Source organism: Anastrepha ludens, chromosome 6 (genome assembly GCF_028408465.1).
Source record: "Anastrepha ludens isolate Willacy chromosome 6, idAnaLude1.1, whole genome shotgun sequence".
NCBI classification, from domain to species: Eukaryota; Metazoa; Arthropoda; class Insecta; order Diptera; family Tephritidae; genus Anastrepha; species Anastrepha ludens.
In genome coordinates this window covers 62,393,684-62,420,387 of record NC_071502.1, presented here as the reverse complement: position 1 = coordinate 62,420,387, position 26,704 = coordinate 62,393,684, and the positions used below count along the sequence as shown (strand labels likewise).

The window sequence follows — 26,704 nt, the reverse complement described above, 5'->3', positions numbered from 1 at the left end:
CGCCGTGTACATTAGGATGCCAGCACAAAATTAAATGACCAAACGTCGTTCTATTCGCACCATCGACGTGCCATATGGTTCTAACTATAACTGCATGTCGGCTGTAAAACACAGTTCTCATTTTTTCTTTCGTATTTTCTCTTGTCATGACGTTCTAAAATGTTGTTGTTGGTCAAATGCTATCACCTTTCATGAATGCGCCTTGTAGCGATCTTTTGCAATTTCAGCCGATTCTTATGATTTGTTGCGTGTCTGTGGGCCACATTACTGTTGCTGCTGTGTCTTATTCCAAAAAATCGTTGAAATATATCAATATTTCATTCAATTGAAATAGAGTGCCTGCTTCAGTCGAGTTTGGGAGCTTATAACGAGTACACGTGTTGGCAAAATAAAATACTGAGGTACGGTAATAAAATAGAATTTGCGCTAAAACTCGAGTAGCGTGATAAGAATACTAATAACATTTCTAAACATAAACGAAGTTAGGTGGCTCGAAACGATTTGGCATTACATTTTATCCTACACCAACCCTTCGAATTTTCTTATCTACCGCTTATCTGAGTGAAGCTTTTCGCAAAATCCGAGTATATAAGAGTGATTTCGAATATTCAAAATTAGAATAGAAGGATCCAGTATTCCGGCCGCAAAGTACGGGCGCAAGAATCCGTTATTAAAAACGTGTGAGTGTTTAATAAAAGAAAAACACAAAAATGTGAATTGACAAGTTCTACTTAAAATTGTGGACTAAAATCATATATGTATGTATGTACAATATGTGTATAAGAAAATTGTCTAGAAAAAATTTGGAAAAATGTAGAAAATATTGTGAAATTCAACAGCAAAAAATGATTCAGTGGTACAATTCTATTGCACATTTGTAAAATTCAGTATAAAATATTTAAGTAAACATACTTGCAGAAAATACAGTGTTTCCTTCAAAAATTTAAATACTAAAATGCAACTTTTGCCTAACCAAAAACGACGTTTTATTTGAATCTGGAGAACTTCACATTTCTTTCTATAGAATAATAGAAAACTATTACGCTTACTAACACATTCTTAACACCTTAATATTGTGTAGTTAAACGCTGTTCGGCTTAAAACAATTGTAGAAACATACATTTTTTTTTAATTTTTTGCAATTCAAATATAATAGCATACAGTGGTGTGAAAAAAAATTCCATAGCTTTTGTTAAAAACGGTTCTATTCGTAAATGTTTATGACTCAGTTTAAATTAAATGCTCTTGATTTGAGAAAATAAGTCAAAATGGCAACTGGCGCTATTTGCAAGAATAAGAGCAACATCCAATAGGATGATGTAACGCCATTCTGGACATAGTTAATAGATGCATACATACGAGCACATTGTTAAGTCGATTGTACAAAGCGCAAAATTAATCATCCAGTTTTGTTGAATAACGATTTTACTATATTAAATAAATACAAAAATTATTTGAGTGATGAAAATCTTTACTTTGACCTTTACGCGCTCCATTGCTTGTCTGTTTGTAAACTACAGCTGTCTAATTCACAATTGTCGAATATGATTGACGTAGGACGCCATTTACTAAACTTATCTATCTTCCGTTAAGCTGATTAATTTTGCACCTCCTTGTAGATACGGTAAACATTCGTCCTGTCTTTCACACATCTGACCGCATAATTTTTCTAATCGGAAACACCTGAAAATGTACTACCATTGTAGTGCAATTTATTCGATACTTTAAAATTTATGGCACTAGCCTTAATCAATCGCGATTATCAAACAAACACAATCAAAGAAATTGGAGAGCCTTGCCGAAAATTTGCTTGAATACTTGTATTATATTATCAAAGCTGGTTTGCTGGAAATCAACTTTATTTCCATTTTTCCCGTTCTGATTTTTGATTTGTTTTTTGTTGACTACGTTGTGCTTTTTCTTCCAATATAAAAAAAAATTAGTGGGCTAAAAAGTTTGAAATTTTGATGAAAATTCTATCTTGGTGCAAAATTTTAAAATTGGATATTTACGGTTTTTGTTATACAAGCTTAATGAGTTATAATTTTATAAAAAGTTATTGAACATTAAGAAACAAATTTCCGTGGTGTAAATACAGTCTGTCTACCGTGACCGGTACAATTCAAACTTAGAGCTTCGTTATAAAAAAATTAAGTGCTGCTAAGTACGCGTATCCTTTTCGCAATTTAGTTTTGTGCGAATTTTTAAAAGCGTACGTTGTTTTTTCTAAATGAGTTCCGCGTATAAAAAACCATTTGAAGCAGTGTTCCTATGTACACGCCCTAAAGGTTCAAAAATGTCACAATCATCTGCAGCAATATATTTGAAGGAGTGGAAGACGTTCAGAAATAAATGGATGCAATGGTACACCGAAGTTAAAAACGTTGACGGCTTCCCCGGATGAGACCAAAAAAACCTTTCCAAAGCAAAATCAGAAGATCATTGATCTGTTTGTGACAAAGCCGAACATTTCGGTGCGTGAAGCAAAAGCAGTTTTAAGGAAAAGTGGTGTTAATGTATGCAAATTCACGAGTCGAGTACATTTACGCGACCTCAAATTCTGGGGCAAACTGAAAAACAGCTGTACTCATTATCACACATGGAAAAAGGCTTGCTTGCGCTAACACAAATTCAGAACGGAGTTAGGGTGAATAGTTGCATACGTCGGTTCTGCTGATAATCGACCACTGCAACGAACTGTTAAGCATTCAGTTAAGGTTTATATTTGGGGGTGCTTCTCCGAAAAATAATTTAGGCAATTATTTTCGTTTACCGCCAACTTGAATGCAATTTTGTTAAATAAATTTGACCAAAAAACCTTATTGTCGTCGGCTGCGAAGATGTATGGAAGAACTAGCCAACTTTCGATTTTGCAAGAAGACAACGCTCTCAAGCAGCGATGCCGAAAGTGTGTAGAGTAAAAACAGCAAATTGGGATTGAAAGGTTAAATTTACCTTCACAGTCATCTGATGCGAACCCTATTGAAAATGTTTGGGCAATAGTTAAGCAAAAACTCAAATGAAGGCAAATACGGGCGGTCAAATAGTTGTCAAGGCAAATTGAGCTGACTTATATATTGAATATATTGCGTATAATTGCGTATAATAAGTATACAAATACAATGCAGTTTGTTAAAATCGAATTGGTAAAATAGTTTCTAAGTTGTGGCGATCACGCTTCTATTAGACAGACTGTAAGTCGATAACTTGGGCTACTAAATGAACAGAATCGGTTAATCACACCTACCATCAGCGTACTGTTAGTTTGCAAACACTAATAATTTAGACTAATAAACAACAAAAGTACATATTTGATATCAAGAATGGAACTCAAATAATCAACTCAATAATGATTACAAATGTTGCCAATGAGTCACTTCATCACACGTTTAACAGTTCCTAACAAGAGGTGCGGGTATTCTTCGTAATATTATATATAAATTTTTTTTAATAGGTTTGTAAATGTTTCTTTATAAGCTGCATATGGCTCAGATTGATGAATAATTCGACCATATTAGGTTGAGAGATTTTTGGAGTTCCAAATGATGCCACGTCACAAAGTACATTAATAAGCGCTCAAGTTCTACTTTTTATCATGGCCAGTTTGAATTGAAACTTCATTTATTTATGTATATTAAATACTTCCAGGAAAATATTCTTATTGAAAACGCGAATTTCCGCGCACGGTTCACCAATAAACTCTTTTATACGAAAAACAAAATTAGTTCCTAAAACCACAATTCTCAAAATAATGCCTTATGAAGTAAAAATTGTTCTTGTTATACATTCGTATGTTACATATAAAAGGTTTTCCTTCACTTTCACGTGGACCCAAAGAAAAAAGTCACAAGGTGTTAAATCACAAGATCTCGGTGGCCAATTGTGATCACATTTTCGAAAGATAACACGGTCCGGAAACTTTTCCCGTAAAGGATCAATGGTTGCGTTGCTTGTGTGGCACGTAACGCCGTCTTGTTGAAAATAAAAGTTGTCCAGATCAATACCATCCAATTCCGGCCATACAAAATCGTTAATCATTTCTCGATAGCGATAGATAACACCTGTTATTGGAAAATCCTTTACATATACATTGAAAGATATAAAAAGTATATTTTAGAACTAACCACGTCCGACTGGAACATCACTTACGTTTTGGAATAACTTTTCTACAAACCAAAAAAATATTTTGAGCGATTAAAATCTTTATTTTTACCTTTACGCACTCCACTGCTTGTCTGTTTGTATACTGCGCTGTCTAGTTCACGATTGTCAAATATAATTGATGTACCACGCCATTTACGAAAATCATAAATTTTCTAATAGGCTGATTAATTTTGTATAACATTTCCATCACAGCTTTCTTTTGGGCGTTCTGCCGCTTGGTCAAAACCCATACAAATCCCAAACTAAACAATATCCATCTTTCACAGCCTGTTTGTGTTGGGCTTGCATGTATGTATTTAAGTTATTCTTGCTCTTTTGTTATTGTATAGTTCAATCAAAACATTTGTAAAATAATGCGCAAATCTCATCTCTACGTGAGTTAAATAAGACCTAAGTCATGGAAAAGAAAATTTGTTTGTATACAACTTTTTCGAAAATCACAGGATGTCCAATCAATTAAGCACTCCACTCGTCTCAAATTTAGTTGATGCAGCTATACGCCAACGAAATTCGCGAGATGTAGACACACCAATATCTGAGTAAGTGGATTCAGATTATGTTCAGGATCTTCTGCATAGCGCAGAACTAAGGAAAGCTGCAGGGCATAATGGCACAAAAAATATTATGATCAGACTCTTACCTAAAGAAGCCGTGTTATATTTTACTTTTTTTATAAATTATTGCATCAAATTACAGTATTTAGGTTTCTAAGCAACTGAAGCAAGATTTTTGGAAAAAATATTAAAAATAAAATATCTCTGCTCTTAGGCCATATGACTATGCCAAACGGGCAATTTGGATTTAGACATCACCATAGCACGAGTCATCAGATTGAACAAATCTATAGTATAATCACGTCAAGTATAATTTCAATCACAAGAAATCAACCGCTTTAATGCTGCTTCACGTTGAGAAAGCTCTTGATTCAATATGGCATGATGGACTTATTTACAAATTAGTAAAATTTCCGTTATCTCTGGTAAAAATCGCAAATTGCTTTTTAAAAAATCGTTACTCGACACGATCGAGCTACCCGCTGGAGTTCCCCAGAGATCGGTTCTTGGTCCTTTACTATGCATTATTTATTGCTCTAATTTCCCCAAATTAATCAATTGTTCATATGAATTGACTAATTATTTTATCCCTTAATAAATAGACGCTCAAGCTTAAGTAATGAAAATAAATTCATAATTTACAAATCTATATTTCAGCCAATAATATCATATGACTAGCCAGCCTGGAATAAAGTCCAGCAAAGTTGCATATTGTAAAACTCCAAATCTGCCAAAATAAGGTGCTCAAAATGATGCTAATACAAAATCCCATTGGATTTCTCCACCCGCAAGCTTCACGACAAGACAAACACTAAGACTTTATCAGATCTAGTACAAATTTTGAAAGGTTTAAAATTCCTTGTAGTTTTTCGTACAATCTGCTAGTTGCTGAAGTTTCGTAGTGTTCAACTAGGCCGTGGTAGGCATACAGATTAATGTTAGCTTTTCAGTTAGTTTTTTATAGTAGTTTTTCCCTCGGAAAATCTTTTAAAAACCCGAAACCTGTGACAAATATATAAACATAATGATGTAGACTTAATGTTTATACTCTGTTTAAGGTTTATATTCTGTAAATTGTGCGAAAACGTAAATATTGCGACGTTTTACTACTTAATAAACTCTTATCTATCTATCTTATCATAACCCAAACCCATTTCAAATCCATCTTGCACAGCGTGTTTGTGTTGGGTTTGCATGCAATTTAACATTAATGATGCCAATAGTGCTCATTTAAGTTATTTTTGCTCTTTTATTAATGCATTTTAATCGAAACATAATAACAATGTTTTACAGCTTACCGGCGCCTAAAATTTTAATATAAGTACATACACAAGAATGAAATAAGTGAATTACAGTTTAAAGAGAATTTCCAAACATGCAGTGCAGACAGTTGACAATTCAAAACTCAACTCGAACCCAAAATCTGAAAACTTTGAATGTGCATTTGGTGAAAAAGTAATATAACCAACGAAAGACACCAAAAAACAGTAGCTAATAACAGACAAAAGACTAACGAAACCGTTATAGTCCCCGATATCCTTCATTTGAATGAAACTCAACGGTTGGGCGGGACATATCGGACATATAGTAGTATCTGACTTATCAACATTTTAATCCAGTACGCAAAATACTTGCACGTTTGCCATCAAGTAACGGTGAATAGTCGCGAAGCAGATTTTTATTCTTAACTTCAGTTTACGCTTTTACATGTTGTGTGCACATACATACATATTTATGGATTGAACTTTAAATAAATTTTTTGGTAATAAAAATAAATTGTTTGTTAAAAACAAAAAAATCGTTTATTTTTTGTAATAAAAATAATTTTTTTTGTAATAAAAGTGTTCGGTATTAAAATAAAATGTTTATTTAGCACGAATTTTTTTAGAAGAATTTGAAATTATTTCGCCTTAATTTTAAATGTAGTTCTGGAGCATATCCCTTAATTTACCTGTTGCACGTTTTTTTTAAATGCATTTCTTTAATGCTTTACAAGCAATAAATCTATCGTGGAGAAGAAGGGTGGGGTGTTATGTAAGAGTGCATAAAGAGTTACTTGAGTCGCATACCTAAGTAATATTTCGATACTCGTATATTTCCATCATTTCATTAATTAAAAAAATTATAGGCTACCCCACATGATTATACTTATAATTTAATTCCGTCTTATCATGGCATGTGGAGGAAAACTCAGTTGATATTTTGGATGTAATAAAATTTATATAAGTAGATATGGAGATTATCTACTAAACGCCATACTCAATAAATAGCCGCCTTGTGACATTGACCCTTTAGACAAAATTTTCGTTCACAGCATAATATCGGCTAAATTTAATTAGATATGTAAATCTCGTTTGTCAGTTCAGTAAATGTTTTTGAGGTAATGGCATAAATCTCTCCTTTCAGTGTGAAATCAAAAAATATTTTCTAAGAGTATCCGCACAATTATAGCAATTTCGGTAGTGGATTTTCACAAATTCTATCCATCAGTGCTATTTTCTACTAAACGGTATTAATGAGCTGCCAAACAGAAAGTTATAAACCTAGCAAACAACTTTGAAAAACATTATAAAACTATGTAAATTTGTATACCCTATAATTAAGTAATAAACATTTAGTACGTTTTACTGAGATATCATATGTAAGTACGCCTCATTGCGTATCAATAAAAGTAAATATTTATATACCTACACACGCACATGCATAGATGCGCTCAAATATACTATGTAATTGCTTGGCAATTAAATGGCCAAAGACTTAAGTGATCTATTGTTTTTTATTGTTCTCTTACGAATAATAACAGCGACAAAATACAGTACTGGTAAATAAAAAAATAAGTAACCAAAACAAAAAACTTGAATTCAGCGTTTCGTAAAATTAAAAAAAAAAATAATAATTAACAAAACTCTGGTACTATTAAGTGCTAGTTAATTTACGATATGATTTTGTTGTTCAATCCACAATTTAATTTTTTAATTGAACTTTAGAGGACATTTACATCTAAACTCGAGCTTTCTTTCACATGAATTTTCACTCTCTCAAGTCTCTCTTATTTTATAAACAAATCCTTTTGAAAATCATTTCATTGGGCTTGAACTATATACATCTATATATATATATATATATATAATTGGCGCGTACACCCTTTCTGGGTGTTTAGCCGAGCTCCACCACCTATTTGTGATGTGCGTCTTGATGTTGTTTCTCAAATGGAGGGGCCTACAGTTTCAAGCCGACTCCGAACTGCTGATATTTTTATGAGAAGCTTTTTCATGGCAGAAATACACTCGGAGGTTTTTGCCTTTGCCTGCCGAGGGGCGACCGCTATTAGAAAAAACTCAATTTTGATCTTTCACCGAAATTCGAACCGACGTTCTCTCTCTGAATTCCGAATGGTAGTCAGGTACCAACTCATTCGGCCAGGGCAGCCGCCATGGGCTTGAACTACAATATTTTCACAAAATATGCCAAACAAATTTTGGCGCTGTAGCGCTCTGAATGGAATATGAGCGACTACGTTTAAAATTTTAAAATGATGTTCATCTAAATTATAGTTAGTGCTTATCTTAGTGCACGTCCAATTATAGCTGAAAGTGAATATATCTTTTTCCGCAGACGTCAATACCGCAAATTCACCAGTAGTAGATTTTTGTTAACATTTTTTTGGTTACCTACAAAAAATATTACATTTTCTATTGATAAATAAGTTATGTAAAAAAATCTGCGAAGAGTGTGCTTAAGTTTTTCTCAATACTGTATATTTATACAAATGTGTGTGGGTAAATGTGTATGCACGTCTATACGTGAATGCAAATGCGCGCCTCTTCGAAATTTGTTATCACCCACTTCAAACAATTAAACCATTTTTTACACTTGAAGGCGCAAAATTGAATAGATATATTGTATACATATAAATTTAAATGACTATGTTACATACGTATATGGTATACATATCTACATTAACAGATGATAGTCATTTATCATATTTAAAAATCAGCGTAACGTTTCCCTGTCTGCTCTGACTTTGCAGTAGCTGCGTAGAAGAGCAATTCTTTATTTAAATATTTTATAATATTCAATTGATTACTTATCTCCGTACTTTCTCGGAATAAAATTTTTAAATAATGCTTTATTGTTAATTTATTTCAGTTTTATTTATACATTTGCGAAACACAAGAATACTTCGAGCCCAATAAAATAAAATAAAAATGGTTAGCCGCAGCTATAGCGTCTCAGAACACGGTCCCATAGAGCCAGGGGGTAATTTCAAGAAGTCGGTCCCATTACCAGGTCCGAAGGACTTTCAGGCTGAAACACAGAAGTAAGTTTATTTATTCATAGGCAATTAATTAGGCACCACTAAATTTTCTTATTCTTTTCATAGCGGATCACAAAAGAAATACTCATACTTGGAGCTGGTGAGTATTAATTATAAGCAATACATAGTATATTGTTTGTTCGTATTCGCAATTCGTTAGTTAGTTTAACGGTTTACTATGGGTAACTCTGGGGTCCTTCATCCAACTGTAAATATGTCTAGAAGTAGGACTTACTCGCACTCGTTTAAGCAATTAAGCGAAGAGAAAATAGTAGAAAGTCTAAAACCAAGCTGGTAGAATGCATGAAATAAACCTAGGATAGATGAAGATTAAAGTACATTCGCATACACCATTGCCGACGCAGCAGCCAATGCTGCGAAGCAATGAGCGAGAGTATCAAAATGTAACATGTGGTCCAGTGCCATCCATGGCGACTCCCCTTTATTAAAGGTACAAAGTTCCAAAGGAAAGTGTTGAAGAAGTAACGCAAAAAAGGAGCAAAACTAGTCGAACAAAATAACGGTCGCGAATAGAAGTCAACAATTATTATATCGGCCCAACCCAAAGCAGAACCGACTGACCAACCGAAAAGCTTCCTCAGTCTATCCAACTCCATATTGAAACTAACTGAAGGAAACCTGCAAATAAAATTTAATTAGGAATTTTTAGCCAATACCAACATATGAAATCTACAATAAACTAGCAAAATAGTTCAAAAAATACAATAGATGATTTCAGCTCTCTTTCTAATGCAAAAAAAAAAATGTGCAAAATATTGAATAAATAGATCACCTTCGGCTCACTATGTATATAGTAATAATAATAATTTTGCATCTGTAGTGTGCCCAATGGCCGATACTTCGACCTAAAAGATCTTTTGTGTGCTACTACATGCTTTAGATGTAATAAATTATAATCCCATAGACTGGCACTGCTACCTTACATGAGGTTATATTTATCCTAGATGGGCCCTACCTCAGGTTGGGAATTGATTGGAAGCCAAATTCTTCCGCCTTGCGGACAAGTTTCAGAATATCAGCAACAGGAGCATTCTTGATTTCTTTGCAGTTTTGTTTTTGCCAAGGCAACACAGTTGCACAAAATACGAGTATTCTCCGTGGTTCCATCAAGACAGAGTCTACACTTATGTCTGCTTTACGCATGTTATGCAGTTCCCTATTAGGTAAAAGGTCTTATAAGCCTTTTGGCTTGACGGAGTTCTTGTGTGACTTCGACTCACTACATACTAGTGATATTTTTTTGTATAAAACGGCTTTGGAACACTATGTGTAATGAATTATAGTTTGATATTTAATCGAAAAGCTTGGTATTTTCAGTATAAAACGTTTTCACTTACGAGCTTTATTTGTTCTTTTGTCAGTGAATTAAAATCTTCATCTCGCCCAAAAACTGGAATTGCCTCATGAAAATTTTCGTGCGATAATTTATTATGATTTTGGACGTTGATTATCGAGACAGGAATGCATCGATAAACTTACTTCGGCTTGTGGCGTTGAAGCACGACACCTAACCCGTGCGAACCGCTGGCACAACAAGTTCCAAAGTGGACGTCGATCCTTGCAGTATAAATTTCGTTAAGGTCGTCCAAAAACGGTTGTTGTGCCAGAAAGAATCGATGCTGTGATATATCACGTGATAGAGGCATCCTTGGGCATTAGTGGTACCAGCATTCATTCAATGTTGCATGAACATTTGGTCGTAAAGAAGATTTGTTCTTGTTGGATCCCGCAAAATTTGACAATTGCCCAAAAACGCCTCGAGTCGATTGAAAAATTCAACCGCTGTGATTCAAAGCAAGTTTAAGACATCGTGACACGTGACAAATCTTCGGCATATGAGCCGAAAACAAAACAGCAATCAACAGTTTGGGTGTTTCAAGACGAGCTTAATCCAAACAAAAAGTGTTCGCGGAAGAAGCACCTCGTTTTCAAATGACTGCCAGAAATTTTCGGAGGATTAAGGAAATCCAACCGCCGAAGATGAATTATCCTTCACAAAGCCCACATAGTGGCTCACACTAAGAGAGTTTTTGAGCACTCAAAAGATCAAGTTAATGGTCATTCACCTTACAGCTCTGGTACAAGGCGATAACCAGAAGGTAGCTTCAAAGCGTCAACTTGCAGCCACTTTTTGAAAAAAAGTTACAAAAAGTACTTTGCCGTTATAAAAATATTACTCCTGCCATAGCTTTAAAAATTCTGCGGCTTAGGTACTTCCAATGCCGGTCATTGGACGCTCGACACACATGCAGAAAAGCTAGGTTTACCATTTAATCCCCATTGCAGAAGCTGTGGCGACATTCCAGAGAAGGCAGCTAGACGATTGAGGTCACAGGATGCTTCTTTCTTCGACTGTCTGCAGCAGTATTCCAATCTCAATCCCATCAATCATCTCCACTACATCAACAGGTCTGGCTGTAGATATCTGCCTTCTGGAGGTCTCATAATGGTTTCAAAACTGCGCTTTAGTACTATTTGCGGAGTGCCAGACTAGTATTTCACCATTTCACATACCTTCCTACCAGCTCTTACCTTTAGTTTCCTCGGTTTCGTTTGCCTCCGGAAGAGAAGTACACAGCTATTTCCGAATGCAATTTGTTCTTTAATCTTTATTTAATAACTTTTTTGCACCTTTGGGATAGTACACTCGCTCTTAATGCATTTATATTCTCTCATACTATACTTCTCCATCTCATTCCTTACAGTTCCGCTACACTACAATATGGGATCGCTTGCTTATAGTTTGCGGTACTGTTATAGCCTCAATAGCTTCAATATGTATACCATACAATATGATCATCTACGCTGAGTTTACGACATTGCTCATAGATCGCGACGTTGCTAATGGAACATCCACATCAGCACCGCTTTTGAGCATTTTCGGTGGTGGCAGAAAGCTGTAAGTGCAATAGTTAACACTTTGATTATTTTAAAATTCACACAAATTTTTGGAAATTTAGTACGAATGCGAGCCTCGAAGAAAATATGCAAGCAGTTAGAGAGGATTCGTTAGCTTTTATGTTAGGCACCGTTGCTGGGATTATAGTGCTGATGATACTTTTGGCACTGTCAGTCAATATCATAAATAGTGTAGCACTCAGACAGGTTTGTGTAAATCCATATAAAATAACTTTATAAAAATTAATGACGCCTACTCTGCTCTCATGCTACTCAACGTAGATATCGAAAATTCGCAAGTTGTTTTTGGAATCAATATTACGTCAAGATATGACTTGGTACGACACTTCCTCGAGCAATACATTCGCCAATAAGATGGCTGAGTAAGTCTGAAATATCTTATAAAATAATATAGTTTTCTTCAAAATTTACTTAAGTACAATGATCTTTTAAATGCAGGGACTTGAGTAAAATGAAGGATGGCATGGGCGAAAAATTGGCGATTTTTGTATTCCTTGTAATGACCTTCGTTGCAGGGGTTATTTTCTCTTTTATCTATGGCTGGCTTTTAACATTGGTAGTACTTACCTGTGGCCCATTCATAATTATTTCTACTGCACTGGTTGCCAAAATCCAAAGCACATTCTCAGAAAAGGAACTGAAGGCTTACTCAGATGCTGGCGCCGTCGCCGAGGAGGTTTTCTCGGGCATACGTACCGTCTTCGCATTTAGCGGTGAACGCAAGGAAACTGAACGATTCGCCAAGCTATTGGTGCCAGCTGAACTGACTGGTCGGAAGAAGGGTTTATATTCTGGCATTGGCGCCGGCCTTATGTGGTTTATTATTTATATCGCCTATGCAATTGCTATTTGGTATGGTATCCAACTGATATTAAAGTACCGTTATGAGGATGAAAAGCTCTATACCACTGCCTCATTAGTGATTGTGTTGTTCAGTATTATAATGGGTGCACAGAATCTAGGCTTCTCATTGCCACATGTGGAGTCCTTCTCAACGGCAACAGGTGCTGCACAATATATCTTTGCCACCATCGACCGAGTTTCGCAAATTGATCCATTCGATGAAAGTGGCGACAAATTGAAACATGTTGCAGGGAACATAAGTTTTGAAAACTTACATTTCAGTTATCCAGCACGGCCCGATATACAAGTGCTCCGTGGTTTCTCGTTGCAAGTGAAGGCAGGCCAAACAGTTGCGATAGTGGGTTCATCTGGTTGCGGCAAATCAACAACTCTCCAATTGTTCCAGCGCTTCTATGATGCGCCCACTGGCTGTGTGCGTTTGGATGGACGCGATACACGTGAGCTCAATGTAGGCTGGCTGCGTTCTCAGATTGGTGTTGTCGGTCAAGAACCAGTGCTGTTCGCTACAACAATTCGCGAGAATATACGTCACGGCAAGCCGACAGCTACGCAAGAGGAGATAGAGCAGGCCGCACGTATGGCGAATTGTCACGACTTCATCGTCAAATTGCCAAATGGTTATGACACAATGGTGGGTGAGCGTGGCGCACAAATGTCTGGCGGCCAAAAACAACGTATAGCCATTGCACGTGCGCTTGTACGTAAACCAAAGATATTGCTTTTAGATGAAGCAACTTCGGCACTAGATCCCACATCGGAGCGTCGAGTGCAAGATGCACTCGATTTAGTGAGCCAAGGACGTACTACGCTTGTGGTTTCACATCGTCTTTCGACGGTGACAAACGCCGACTTAATTGTGTTCGTGAAAGATGGTGTTGTGGTCGAGCAAGGAACTCACGAGGAACTTATGCACTCAGAAGGACTGTACTGTAAGTTGGTAATGATATCGAAACACAAAACAGAGGAAGAAGCATTGGCGAATACCTCGAATACAGTACGACAGCGCAAACAGCAACTGAAGGTACTGGTCGATTCCGACGAAGAGGGTGATTCGAGCTTGGATGAAGCAGACGCTGAGAGTATGGCGGGCAAAAGTAAGTGCAATCGTAATAATTTGGGAGCGGTTAAAAAATAACACCAAATTCGTTTCATATTTTACAGAGAAATCGAAAAAAAAGAAAATCCATGTAGAAAAAGATAAAATCACTTTTGTACAGCTGATGAAAATGAATGCGCCTGAATGGCGTTACCTTCTAATCGGCTGCATAGCGTCCATGTTGCACGGCGCTACATTTCCCACATGGGCTGTGCTCTTTGGCGAATTCTTTGGAGTGAGTAGTGCAAGTATAACGTTTGAAGCATTGAGATATTAAATTTTGTTACTCCTTTCTAGATAATGTCCGACCCCGATGATGCTTATATCACAAAGCAATCTATTTTGTTTTCCATGCTGTTTATCGTCATCGGCACAGTAGCGGGTGTTGGCTCCCTCCTGCAATCCTATATGTTCACAGCAGCGGGTGCAAAAATGACTTCTCGCCTACGACATGATGCTTTCAAGGCGATAATTAGCCAGGAAGTCGCCTATTTCGATGACGAACGTAATTCGGTGGGTGCACTGTGTGCTCGGCTTGCTGGTGATTGCTCGAATGTGCAGGGTGCAACAGGTTCGCGCATCGGTATTATTGTGCAAGCTGTCTCCACCCTTGCCATTGGCGTGGTTATATCATTCATTTATTCGTGGAAATTGGCGCTGGTGACTTTGGTGACGGTGCCAATCGTGTGCGTGTCTATATATTTCGAAGCAAGATTCATGGAAGCAAGTACGAACACCGAGAGATTAGCCATAGAGAACGCTTCACGTGTAGCAGTGGAAGCTATCGCGAATATACGCACAGTAACAAGTTTGGGACTGGAACGCGAAGTATTATTGCGATATTGTGCGCAAATTGACAAAGCTAATAACGCTTGTCGCCAAAAGGTGCGCTTCCGTGGATTGGTGTTTGGTTTGGGACAGACCGCGCCGTTCATATCGTATGGTATTTCTTTGTATTACGGCGGTATTTTAGTTGCGGACCGGGAAGTACCTTATCAGGATATTATAAAGTAAGCGTAAAAGGTGTGGATGACTGATGGCCTTTATTGAATAACTTCATCTTCACTAGGGTTTCCGAAGGTCTCATATACGGCTCATGGATGCTTGGTCAGGCCTTATCCTATGCGCCTGATGTAAATGCTGGTGTGCTTTCAGCTGGACGCCTCTTGAAATTATTTCAACGTGTGCCCACTATGCACAATCCAATAGAAAAACCTTATACCACGCCTATGGTGAGTATTCTCTTATCTAATACGCTTCGCGACTTCTAACGATTTTTAACCAATTTAAGAAATCTGAAGGTGACATTACTTACGAAAACATCGACTTTCACTACCCCAACCGCAAAACCCTACCCATTTTGCAAAATCTTAATTTAAATATTAAAGGCGGCACCACAGTGGCATTAGTTGGACCTTCAGGCTCTGGCAAGTCTACCTGCGTTCAGCTGTTGTTGCGTTATTATGACCCAGTCAGGGGTACAGTGAATCTTAGTGGTGTTCCAACCACAGAATTCTCATTCGATATGTTGCGTTCTGGCATGGGCCTAGTTTCACAAGAACCAGTTTTATTCGATCGCTCAATCGCCGAGAATATCGCTTATGGCAACAACTTCCGCGATGATATACCAATGGCGGAAATTATCGAAGCGGCCAAAAAATCAAATATACATGAGTTTATCAGCTCCTTACCCCAGGGTTACAACTCTCGATTGGGTAGCAAAGGCGCGCAACTATCGGGTGGTCAGAAACAGCGTATTGCCATTGCGCGTGCCATGGTGCGCAATCCCAAAATATTGATCTTGGATGAGGCTACATCGGCGTTGGATATGGAGAGCGAGAAAGTGGTACAGGAAGCGTTAGATGCGGCACGTAGCGGACGCACGTGCCTAACCATTGCACATCGCCTGACCACAGTTCGTAATGCGGATCTGATTTATGTACTGAAAAAAGGGTGTGTGATCGAGAAGGGTAGCCATGAGGAGTTGATGGCACTGAATGGCATGTATGCAGAGCTATACATGATGCAGCAGGTAGCTTAAGCAGGATAATTTTTTTCTAATTGATATTTTAAGTATTTGTTTTCCTTGTTAAATCGAATTGTCCACGAAATGTTTACTTTACTTTATCACTCTTGAACGAGCAAACTTGGTAAATAAATGTATAACTAAGTTTATAACTGTGCATGTATTTGCTTTAAAGACGGCTATCCGTCATTGCACCAGGATTGGCGAGTGCATTTTTCCGTTCCTGTATGGCGCAAGTAAGTTTTCGAAAAGGGCCTAGGGGGAGTGCCAAGGACTTCAAGTCCGCCTCGGTTAATAACATCAAAGTATCCAGATCAATTTGTTGTTTTTGGAAACTGAAAGTTCAAATAATCTAGTTATATATGTTAGCCTATTCTGAAAGCAACACAACAACACTTACACAGCCAAATACTCCTCCAAGCCCCAGGCGGTGAGAAAACGAGCAATTGCACTACCTCTATTCTCTTGCTCATCGTCACTGTACCCGTCTGCGCCTTCAGAATCCGAGTCGGATATATTGAGGAAAGAACGTTGTTTGTTGCTACGAGTTTTCGTCGTAGTTGTCGCAGCAGCCTGGCGTCCGGTTACTGTGCTTGTACTCGTAGTACCCGTTTCCATGTCGAGTTCAGCGTAATTATCTGGTTGCAATTGGCTGAGCGCTGCTGTTACAGAACGTCTAAATGATATGCTGCCCAACATTGGGCGATCGAAGAGCCCCACTGGTCGCTGCATTGCGAACTCATCACCAAGTCGTCCGGTGGATGCGAGCGAATCCCCGAGTATATCCGGTTGTGAGAATGAACGTGAAAGAGTGCCATACCCCAGCCTTGTAGTTTCACGTTCTCGATCACTGCTCGGCTCATCGACCTCGAAAACGTCACTAATTTTACCGCGCTTGCTGCTCTCTTCGTTCGAACTGAATGTTCCCACATACAAAACCTCCGAGTCGCGCTGCACTCCTATCAGAGATGTTACTGTACGTTTGCCATCCGGTTCGATGCCCCCGATCTTAAAGCCAGTTTCATCGGCTTTATTGGTGGAATGATGCAAATGCTGTTGGCAGCGCAACTTCTTTTGCATAGTACCAGCGCTACTTGAAATTGAGCCGACACTGCCGCAACTGCCGCTGGCATGTGATACGAGCTCACTGAATTTTGTAGTAGCGCTGCCGCCACTGATGCTAGGGCATGGCGCTGCAGCAGGCGCGGATTCTCTTGGGGGCTTATGCAGATTGCCTTGGCTAGACCAAATCTTTTGTTTAAGCGTTGACAACATATTCGACTTATTACCATTGGATGCACCAGCCACTGATTTACTGCTTACATCGATATGCTCGTTTTCCAGCTTCTGTTGGCGTTTCATGTACTCGCGCATGCGTTTTTCACAATTCTTCTCTGCTACTTCGCGCATAGCTTTTGCTTTTTTTCTGTGATGGATGGCAGGAGTTAGATATTTTTTAAAATGCGTACATACATACGAATGTATGCACAAATGAAAATTCTTACTTCTCGTTGGCCTCGAAATTTGCAGTGGCGCTATCCAAGTAGCGCAAGATGTCATCGCGGTTGTTAATGGCAGCCAAATCTTTGGCACTATGACGATCAATATCCAGCGCATAGATATTCACGCCAAACTTCACAAGGAAGTCGACACAATGCATGTGACCCTTGGCGGAGGCCAAATGCAAGGCTGTATTGCCGAACTGGTCGCATTTGTCTGGGTCACCGCTGTAATAAAAGCAATTGCGTGAATATTTTAATACTGGAGTTACATTGTATATATGTATTGTGCTCTTGTGTGACTATTCGTTTATAAAAAATTGAATGTATGTTTGTGTATATGCATTTATGTAATTACCCTCTGCCACAGAGCAGCCGCAACGCATCCAAACGTCCTTCAAAGGCAGTCCATAGTACTGGTGTCATTGAATCATCATCCTTGGCATTGGCGTCCTTGCGTGTGGCTTCCTTTAGCACATCCAGCAGTCCATCTTTAGCAGCTCTTCAGATGGAGGGTAATATGTAAAGGGTAAAATAAAATAATTTGTTGTAATTAATTTAAGCACATGCATGTCAACGTACTAGGTAAGGGGTGATCAATTCAGAGGTATCGGATTATAAATTGAATTAAAACAATCAAAATCCAACTTGGTTGGGCTATCTTTATTATTTTTGTGTAGAGCCATTCATCATATTTATTTTTTGAAGATGATCCCTTTTTTACCACATCTCTTACAACTTTTAGCTTCTTGGCGCCACAGTTATACCTTTCAATGGAGAAAGGCAAATGGGGAATGAGAGAAAAAGAGTTAGCTTCCTTTGACTGCATCCCTTTGACTGTACTATTTTTGGTTTCTTTATTAAGAATCTCTATCTAATGACTCTGATACCAGTATACATACATAAATAAGTATTTTATTAAATATTCTGCTAATAAAGGGTGATCAGATTGAAGATGCCTTTGCCAATAGGGATTTTTTGACAGATCACGCATGACTACTGTCAAACTAAATGCATAATTTGTTTAATTATTCATTGATATTTCATCATGGAAAGACGCCTCAACAACGTTTACAAATCGTACAGTTGTATTACGAAAATCGAAGTTCTGTCAAACGATGAACACTTTTGACAGACGCTCAAGCTAACTTTTGGTATTCAGCGATGAGGCCTATTTTTTACTTAATGTCTACGTCAATAAGCAAAGTTGTCATATTTAGGCTGAAGAGCAATTACAGTCGAACTTCCATATAGTGAACTCGCACGGGACCTGAAAATCACTTCACTATATAGAAACTTCATTATAAAGAAACATTGATTTTTTATGTAATTTTATTTAAAATAATCAGTGAGTTTGGTTTGAATTACAGTCTTCCATTTTTCATTTTCAATAAAAGCTTCCAAATCATGTAGAGAGTTGAAAACATTAATCGGCACGTCACTCCTGATTTCCACAAAGGTTCTAATTACGCTAATGGATGAAGCAGCTTATATCAACGTAGGTAATGCCTCCTCAGTTTCTGCCAATTCTTCAACGGTCAAATCGTGTTCATCGTTATCTGAAATAATATTTACATATTAAATTTTTGTTTGACTATAAAAAGATAAATGCTTGCCAGGTTCAGCTGGAACTCCGCGACTTTCAAAAATGCTGTTGAGAATATCTTCTTCGGATGAGTTGTCCCAAGTCTGCACACCATTATCAACATTTACGTAGTCATCAAACGATGCTTCGATATTTGCTACTTTTTTAAATGAAGACTGTAAAGCAGCCAAATCCGATTTTGAAAGAAGGTCCTCTTCATCCCAATGCTCAAATGGAATCTGAATAGCATCTTTTGAAAATCCAGCCTTTTTAAAACAGTTGGCAATTGTTTCTGGTTTAACACAGACATTCCATATATTGCTAAGATTTCGAACTGCTTGCAGCAAGTCTATGGCCATAACAGAATTTCCCTCATCCACTTGAGTCAATATATTCGTTAAAATTCGTTTTCTGTAATGTTGTTTCATGTTGTAGATAATGCCTTGGTCCATTGGTTGCAGTAACGAAGTCATGTTGGGAGGAAAATAAGCGAGATGAATGTTTCTCAACTTGTCTCTTACATCTTTAGGGTGGGCAGTGCAGGGTACTTTTTCCCGCGGGGCCGGAGTTCTCATAGGGGCCCGGACTCGAGATTATACGTATTTATAAGAATTAGACATTATTGGAAAGGGCCCGTACTTGCAATTTTCCCCCGGGGCCCGGAATTTTCCCCCGGGGCCCGGATATGCTCTCTACGGCTCTGCTCGTCGGCATTAAAAATGTCGTTAATGTTGTAATTTTCAATTAATTTCGGTAAGACGTTCGTTACCCATTCATCACGGTTTTCTATGTTGGCGTCAGCACTTTCCCCACATAATGTCTTTTGGATAACGCCATGCCGACTTTTGAACTTGTCTAACCAATCTGTACTTGCCTCAAATTCGTGGGGTCCTAGTGCTTCCGCAAAATCTGTGGCCTTTTGCTTCAATAATGGTCCACATAAAGGGAGATTCTTACCACGTGCAACGAGTAACCATTTCAGCATTGCTTCGTCAATATCCTCAAAATTACAAGGTCGAAGTCTTTTGCGTTTGATATTTACTGCCAAATCCTCCGCATTTTTTAAAATCACTTCCTTATTTTTTAAAATATTTGATAAAGTGCTGGGAAGAACTCCGAATTCTTTTTTTTTTTTCTTTTCTTCATTAACTTTGTTAATCATTAATAACTTTTTTTCAAGCGAAATGCAGCTTCGATGCGTCATTTTAACTTCAATCACTGAATAAAACTGTAATAGCTCAGCTCTTTCTGTTTTAATTTTGGGATTCCCCTCATTACAGTTTGTCCACATCTAACTGTATGTTTTTGCAACAGAAAACTTTTGAAAAAATTCACTATATGGAGACAAAAACTTAGGACGCTTGAATTTCCAGCTGTAAAATTTGTTCATTATATAGAAAACTTCACTATATAGAAATTCATTATAAGGAGACAAAAATACACCGAAAGTAATATAGAACGAAAAAGCAGTGTCTTCGAAACCAGTTCATTATAAGGAGAGCTTCATTATATGGAAGTTCATTGTAGAGAAGTTCGACTGTATATATATATAATTGGCGCGTACACCCTTTTTGGGTGTTTGGCCGAGCTCCTCCTCTTATTTATGGTGTGAGTCTTGATGTTTTTCCATAAATGGAGAGATCTACAGTTTCAAGCCGACTGCGAACGGCAGATATTTTTATGAGGAGCTTTTTCATGGCAGAAATACACTCGGAGGTTTGCCATTGCCTGTCGAGAGGCGACCGCCCCGAATGGTAGTCACGCACCAACCCATTCGGCCACGGCGGCCGCATCAATTACATCCATTAAAAACAACCGTTTGGTGTGGCCTATGGGCTGGAAGAATCATCGGCTCATATTTCTTCAAAGACGAGGCTGACGCCAGTGTAACAGTGAATGAACGTTATCGCGCCATGATAAACGACTTTTTGTTGCCCAAAGATCAAGCCCGTGATCTCCACAACATTTGGTTTCAACAAAACGGCGCTACTAGCCATATAGCCCGTGAAACAATAGATTTACTGAGTCGTCTTTTCGGTGAACAATTTACCTCTCGTCTCGGACCATTGGATTAGCCACCAAATCGTGTGCTATCACACCTTTCTTCTCTTATTTGTAGGGGTATGCAAAGTATAAATGCTTTGTGGATAAACCGGCTTCGATTAAGGTATTCTAAGCGCACATTACTAAAGTTATTCACGAGATACCGACCGAAGTCCTCCAGCGATTAATTCAAAAATGGTGTTTACGGATGGCCAAATTACGGCCGGATTATCTTAAAAAAAAAATATTTCTTATTTAGTTTTAAGTCCCGCAACATCCTGGTTGAACATCTGCACAGTCTCAATCTTCACTCCAGTGATACTCTAAGATCTTTATTATGAGCGTAGTGCAAACAAGTGCGTATATGGAAATTTTTTTAAATCGAAGTTTCACAAAATATTTGGTCCGTCCATCGGGAAATTCCACCTTCTCAAAAAGCCCTGTGTAAACGCACTGCAAGTGACTTGGAGTTGGACCAGTTCTGATATCAATTGAGAACATTTTGAAATTGTGGCTTAAATATGCACACTCAACGGCCAGGAAAAATTGCACATTGAAAAACCTCAATCACTTTGACTCTGCTGACACGATATTATCTACAGACCTAAAATTTGTAAAGTTAAATACCCTTAATGTTTACCGATTTAAATATCAGATTCCATGGAATTACCTCGATACCCAGCTACACAAATGCGATTTCGAACGGCTTCAAACTTACTAGAATTATATGGGCTATAAATAGAATGGAATATAATGAACGAGTCCTCAACGATTCTAATAGTCGTCATATGCTGATCCCATGGGTTGTGTCCTGTAACAATACCGGCCGTCAACCAGATTTTTATTCTACCAAGTTTCAGAAGAAAGTTCGACATTTTTCTATTCGGGCTTGTCACAAAACTCTTATCAAATCTGCAACGTTCTAGACTGGGTAATCGCTCTTTATGTAAATTGCATACATCATCGCTGTACAACTAATTCCAAATATTGGTTCTGGTCTCTGTGCGGTAACCGCTGATCCGCGCTTGGCCTATTCATCGCCAATTTCATTTCCTTGAACACTCCAGAGTCCTCCAACCCATATAAGTACAAGCTTATTGCATCTTACAACAGAATTAAACTTCTTCTTACATTCTTGAACAATTTTTGAGCTTTGCTTTGCATTCTCCAGTGCAGCCTGGCTGTTATTAAAGACTCTAAATTATTTCCCGATCCATTTCCTCTCAATTATCCATTCTGCTACTTTCAGAATGGCAAACATTTCCGTTTGGAAAACAGTTGCCATTTCGCCCATAACATAGTGATACATATTACTATCGTTAAAGTACCATCCGGCTCCAGGCCCTATTTCATTCTTGGACCCATCGGTAAAGAAAATTTCCGTCAAACCTCCCTGATTACATTATGGATTGCTCCATTACTCACGCATCTCTGACATCAAATCTCGGCCCAGGCCCTATTTCATTCTTGGACCCATCGGTAAAGAAAATTTCCGTCAAACCTCCCTGATTACATTATGGATTGCTCCATTACTCACACATCTCTGACATTAAATTTCCTTCCAAATGAAACTATGGGTATCAGCTCGTCTTTAAGTGCGAAAAAGAGTGGATACTACTCAGACAGCATCTTAAAGATCGCTCTGGGTCCCGAAGTTCTGTGTTCGTGCAAAAAACCATATCTATGAAATCTACACATTGTTTTAATTGCTTCCTGCTGTATCTTACGATCCAAGGGGAGAAAAGCAAGCATAGCATTTACAGCATTGCCGGAGGTTGTACCCGCAATGCTTAAACATACACTTCTTTGCGGTCTATATAGATCCTGAGTTTCAGACCCAAAGCCTCTTCGGCATTGTTGAAAAATGTTTAATGAGATATTAGATATTTAACATCGTCAGCAATACTAAGTGTCACACCCTTCAAATTCATCCAATTTCCGTTTTCTCGTGAACAAGACTAAAGTAGTTTTGTTCGGATTGACGGAAAGGTCTTGTCTTGGGAGTAGAGATTTTCGTTGCGATGGTGGGTGGGGAAGTAGGCTAATATAAAAATGTTAAGCTTTTCTCAAAACATAAATTTAAGCTGCGTGAAACTATGATTTGAATTATGCTAAATTGTAATGAAATTGCGCTTGTTTTCGACAAATTAGCTGTATACTGGGGATTATAAAGGAATGCTTGCTTGTGAAGCGTCTTCAAGAAAAGTATATTTATCATTTGATGCATTTAAAATGGGCCTCATAGTAACAGGCTAATACCATATTTGATCAGATTCCGACCATATATAACCTCTGGAGCTACATTTTATGTGAAGGCTTTCTTGTGGATCCTTCTTCACTATATTTCAGATGTATATGTATGTATATGCAAGCCAAATTTAATCAATATCGGATAACTTTTAACACTTTGACGCATAAGAGTGAAAGGCGTGGCACTGGGTCAATCCTGACAATATTTCACATTTCTTCTTTCTTAAGGAAAAGTAGATCACATACAAAATTGCAGCATGTTTACTATTTTTGACCGCCGCGGTGCTCCTGTGCCTCGATAAAGTGGTAAACAATTCACATTCGATGGAGGAAAGGCACATCGGGATAAATATATGCATGTACATACATACTAGGGCGGGTCGATTTAAAAATCGCTCATTGCTCTGTGAAAATCGTATTCTAGGGATCAAAATAAGAAACTTTGCCGAAGGAAAAACGAATTCTGATGCCCCCCAAATTAAAAATATCACCATTTTTGGCCTTTACATGAAAAAATCAGCTAAATGGCTATGTTTTTTCTTTATTTTTATTTATTTATAATAGTATTTATTATTTATTTATAATAATATCTATTTTTTCTCTTAAGAAATTCATTTAGTCAGAACATATGTATGTAAATGAAAAAATTAATTTAAGTGAGTTATAGAAAAGAAACTAAAAAGTTCGACCCAAATTGGGGGACATCAGATTTCGTTTTAGAGGTATGATTCCTTCGGCAAATTTTCTTATTTTGATCCCTAGAATATGATTTGTACAGAGCAATGGGCGATTTTTTTGCCTCCCCACAAATCGACCCGGCCTAATATATATGAATAAATAAAACGGTATAGCAAATGCATGTAATCCGGTACGTATATGTATATATACATATATAATTAGCGTTTGCTCCCTTTTTGAGTGTTTGGTCGAGCTACTCCTCCTATTCGTGGTGTGCATCTTGATGTTCCACAAATGGAGGCACCTACAGTTTTAAGCCAACTCCGAACGTCAGATATTATTTTGAGCAGCATTTTTATGGCAGAAATACTCTCGGAGGTTTGTTATTGCCTGCTGAGGGCCGACCGCTATTAGAAAAACTTTTCTTCTATTTGGTGTTTCACGGAGACTCGAAACTACGTTCTCCGAATTTCGAATGGTAGTCACGCACCAATCCATTCGGCTTCGGTGGCTATCACGGTACGTGATTGCTGGAAAAAATCCCAATGTGCTTAAAATTATCTGAAGACAAGTTCCCAGATACATACATACATATGTACATATGCAGATTATATGTATGTGCAAATATGCTAAATTTATGTACAAGTACCACTTGTATATACGAATGCAGATACTCACTTGTGGAAACGATCGCAAGACATGCTTAATCTTTGCCTTTTTCTTATCAAATCGGAGTGGTATGCAATGAACTTTTCACTGATCACGTATAACGGCTACAACATTCGCTCACTGTCAATGATCAAAATTTTATACGGTATACTCCGGTGCATACATATGTATGTACACATGTATAGATTTGTTGTTATTTCCAGTGACCCAATTCTCTGTAAGACTCCTTGCTCTGAATTTGTTGGTAATACACAAAAATAAAACAAAACAACAGAACACAAGCACATTACGAAAAGCAGCAATACGTAGACTCCAAGCTAAACAACTATCTTTTTCCGGCAGTTGGAACATTAAGTGAAGTTATATGCCACCAAGTAAAAAAAATGCAAAACTATATACTCGTACATTCATATGTATGAGCATACTTGTATTTGTATGTATATCAATGTAGATATGTATTTGCACTTTCCTACAACAACTTCCCTTGTAGCTTTGAATTAGTTCGAAAGAACGCGTTTATATTATAAACTTTGTAAACAAATTGGACGAATTGTGGAGTACGAGAATTGTTATTGCTGTAATTTAAAGTTCACTCAACTTCGTTGGCAGATCATTTGATGAATGTAATGGCAGTGGAAATATGTACTTACAATGTATACGTATACAAACATATGCACATACCGAACTACCATGGAATTATTGAAATTTTGTGTAATATTTTTATTATAATATTTGTATACAATGCACACACATTCGTACATATGCATGTACATACATATGTACATGTATTACCAAAAATTTAATCTATATGCGCAACAGTAGCAACAAAAAGCAAAACATTAATGGGATGTATCAAACAGAAAGTCACCAAATTAGCACACACTCGTACATACAAATATATGTACATAGCATAAATCTAAGTAAATGTTTGCGTATGTACATAAAAGCGCTACAAACACAACGCTCGCGTATACAATTCACAAACTACGTGTATTGTAGTATAGGACATTAACACGCGCAGCTGCAACTTCTTTTTAACGCGTCTCAAACACTCTTTACCAAGCGAGTTTTCTACCACTCGGTGGCGATTGGCAACCGATTGTGCGATCAGTTGTTTTCCCGGTGTTGTTGGCGCGATGAGTGGCACACAAAGACTGCAGCAACTTGTGGCGAGTTGGCCATAGTTTTTTGTGTTAGCGAGTGGGTTTAGTTAACTTGGCTTGCAAAGTTGGAGTTGAGAGCGTACACGTAGCTGTGAGAGATGTCTATCTATCGGCACACTGGTGCTCATTGAGTTCTTTTGCCTGCTCTAGGGAGAGTCGAAAAATTACGAACAAAAACCTTAACTAATTCAATTCGAAGTTTTCGCCGTTTTTATACCCGCACACACTTGTATAGAAGTACTTGGGTAATATTCTCGCATATACATTACTTTGTTTGTAACATCAGAAAGAGTGTCCACCGTGGAAATAATACCTTCAGAACTTTATAAAAACGGTATTTCAGTTAAAAATGGCTAAAAGACGAGATTTTCTAAATGGCACGCTTTTTCATGTGAGCTACGTACATACATAGATACATACATATAAACAATTAAAAGTAACAAGCAGCAAGCATAAGCTAACAGGACAAAGCCTAAGACTTTTCACTGCTGAGAAGCATCCTAAAACAAATTTTGAGAGTATAATACATTGAAACCTCGTATAATGAATCCTGATGAAACGAAAAACTCAATATAACAAAATTGTTGCTGAATTCCCTTAAAAACCCTCGTTGTTGCAAAAATTGCCATATAAAAATACTCTATAGATGTAACATATCATAGAAGTCTTGAATGTGAAAACCTTCGGAATGTGTTGATGGGTAAAGTTTCCTTAACAAAAGCCTCTATGTTACATAACAAAGTGTCTGTACAAAAAACACCTACATACTGAATTCTGAATAAGTTGACGGTTCCCGCCCGTTAGCAAAAACCCCTACATAACGAACGCAGTGTAGTGCTTTGAGTACACATCGTC

The 26,704-nt window shown here is 37.6% G+C and overlaps 2 protein-coding genes across 10 annotated transcripts; one reads left to right on the top strand and one right to left on the bottom strand.

Annotated features, from left to right (window-relative positions):
* The first annotated feature begins 329 nt into the window (after positions 1-329).
* LOC128865823 (multidrug resistance protein homolog 49) lies at positions 330-16,114 on the top strand. Of its 4 annotated transcripts, XM_054106187.1 has the most exons (12): positions 365-401; positions 483-680; positions 8,868-9,039; positions 9,103-9,136; positions 11,763-11,956; positions 12,018-12,162; positions 12,238-12,338; positions 12,415-13,934; positions 14,002-14,171; positions 14,234-14,946; positions 15,006-15,168; positions 15,228-16,114. In XM_054106187.1, the coding sequence occupies exons 3-12, from the start codon at positions 8,927-8,929 to the stop codon at positions 15,975-15,977; spliced, it is 3,903 nt and encodes a 1,300-aa protein (XP_053962162.1). In that variant the 5' UTR covers positions 365-401; positions 483-680; positions 8,868-8,926; the 3' UTR covers positions 15,978-16,114. The 4 variants fall into 4 exon arrangements, with proteins under 4 accessions (XP_053962164.1, XP_053962163.1, XP_053962162.1 ...); XM_054106189.1 differs by lacking the exon at positions 483-680 and having other exon boundaries at positions 330-401; XM_054106188.1 differs by having other exon boundaries at positions 350-678.
* LOC128865824 (ankyrin repeat and SAM domain-containing protein 4B) lies at positions 16,013-25,831 on the bottom strand. Of its 6 annotated transcripts, none has more exons than XM_054106194.1 (6): positions 25,746-25,831; positions 24,696-24,901; positions 17,820-17,963; positions 17,468-17,689; positions 16,363-17,388; positions 16,013-16,297 (listed from the first exon to the last, which is right to left on the bottom strand). In XM_054106194.1, exons 2-6 carry the CDS (start codon positions 24,716-24,718, stop codon positions 16,132-16,134), a joined length of 1,581 nt encoding a protein of 526 aa, XP_053962169.1. In that variant the 5' UTR covers positions 24,719-24,901; positions 25,746-25,831; the 3' UTR covers positions 16,013-16,131. The 6 variants fall into 6 exon arrangements, with proteins under 6 accessions (XP_053962169.1, XP_053962172.1, XP_053962170.1 ...); XM_054106197.1 differs by having other exon boundaries at positions 24,696-24,806; XM_054106195.1 differs by having other exon boundaries at positions 24,696-24,918; positions 25,746-25,829.
* Between the last annotated feature and the right edge of the window lie 873 nt (positions 25,832-26,704).

Excerpts from the sequence above, each read along its gene's own strand:
- LOC128865823 (XM_054106189.1), top strand. The coding sequence starts at position 8,927 with ATGGTTAGCCGCAGCTATAGCGTCTCAGAACACGGTCCCATAGAGCCA. Across the intron at positions 9,040-9,102 it reads TTTCAGGCTGAAACACAGAA|CGGATCACAAAAGAAATACT; the intron begins GTAAGTTTATTT and ends TTCTTTTCATAG. Across the intron at positions 11,957-12,017 it reads TTCGGTGGTGGCAGAAAGCT|TACGAATGCGAGCCTCGAAG; the intron begins GTAAGTGCAATA and ends TTGGAAATTTAG.
- LOC128865824 (XM_054106194.1), bottom strand. The coding sequence starts at position 24,718 with ATGTCTTGCGATCGTTTCCACAA. Across the intron at positions 17,690-17,819 it reads CGGCTGCTCTGTGGCAGAGG|CGGTGACCCAGACAAATGCG; the intron begins GTAATTACATAA and ends CTTTTATTACAG. Across the intron at positions 16,298-16,362 it reads TTGGAGGAGTATTTGGCTGT|TTTCCAAAAACAACAAATTG; the intron begins GTAAGTGTTGTT and ends TTGAACTTTCAG.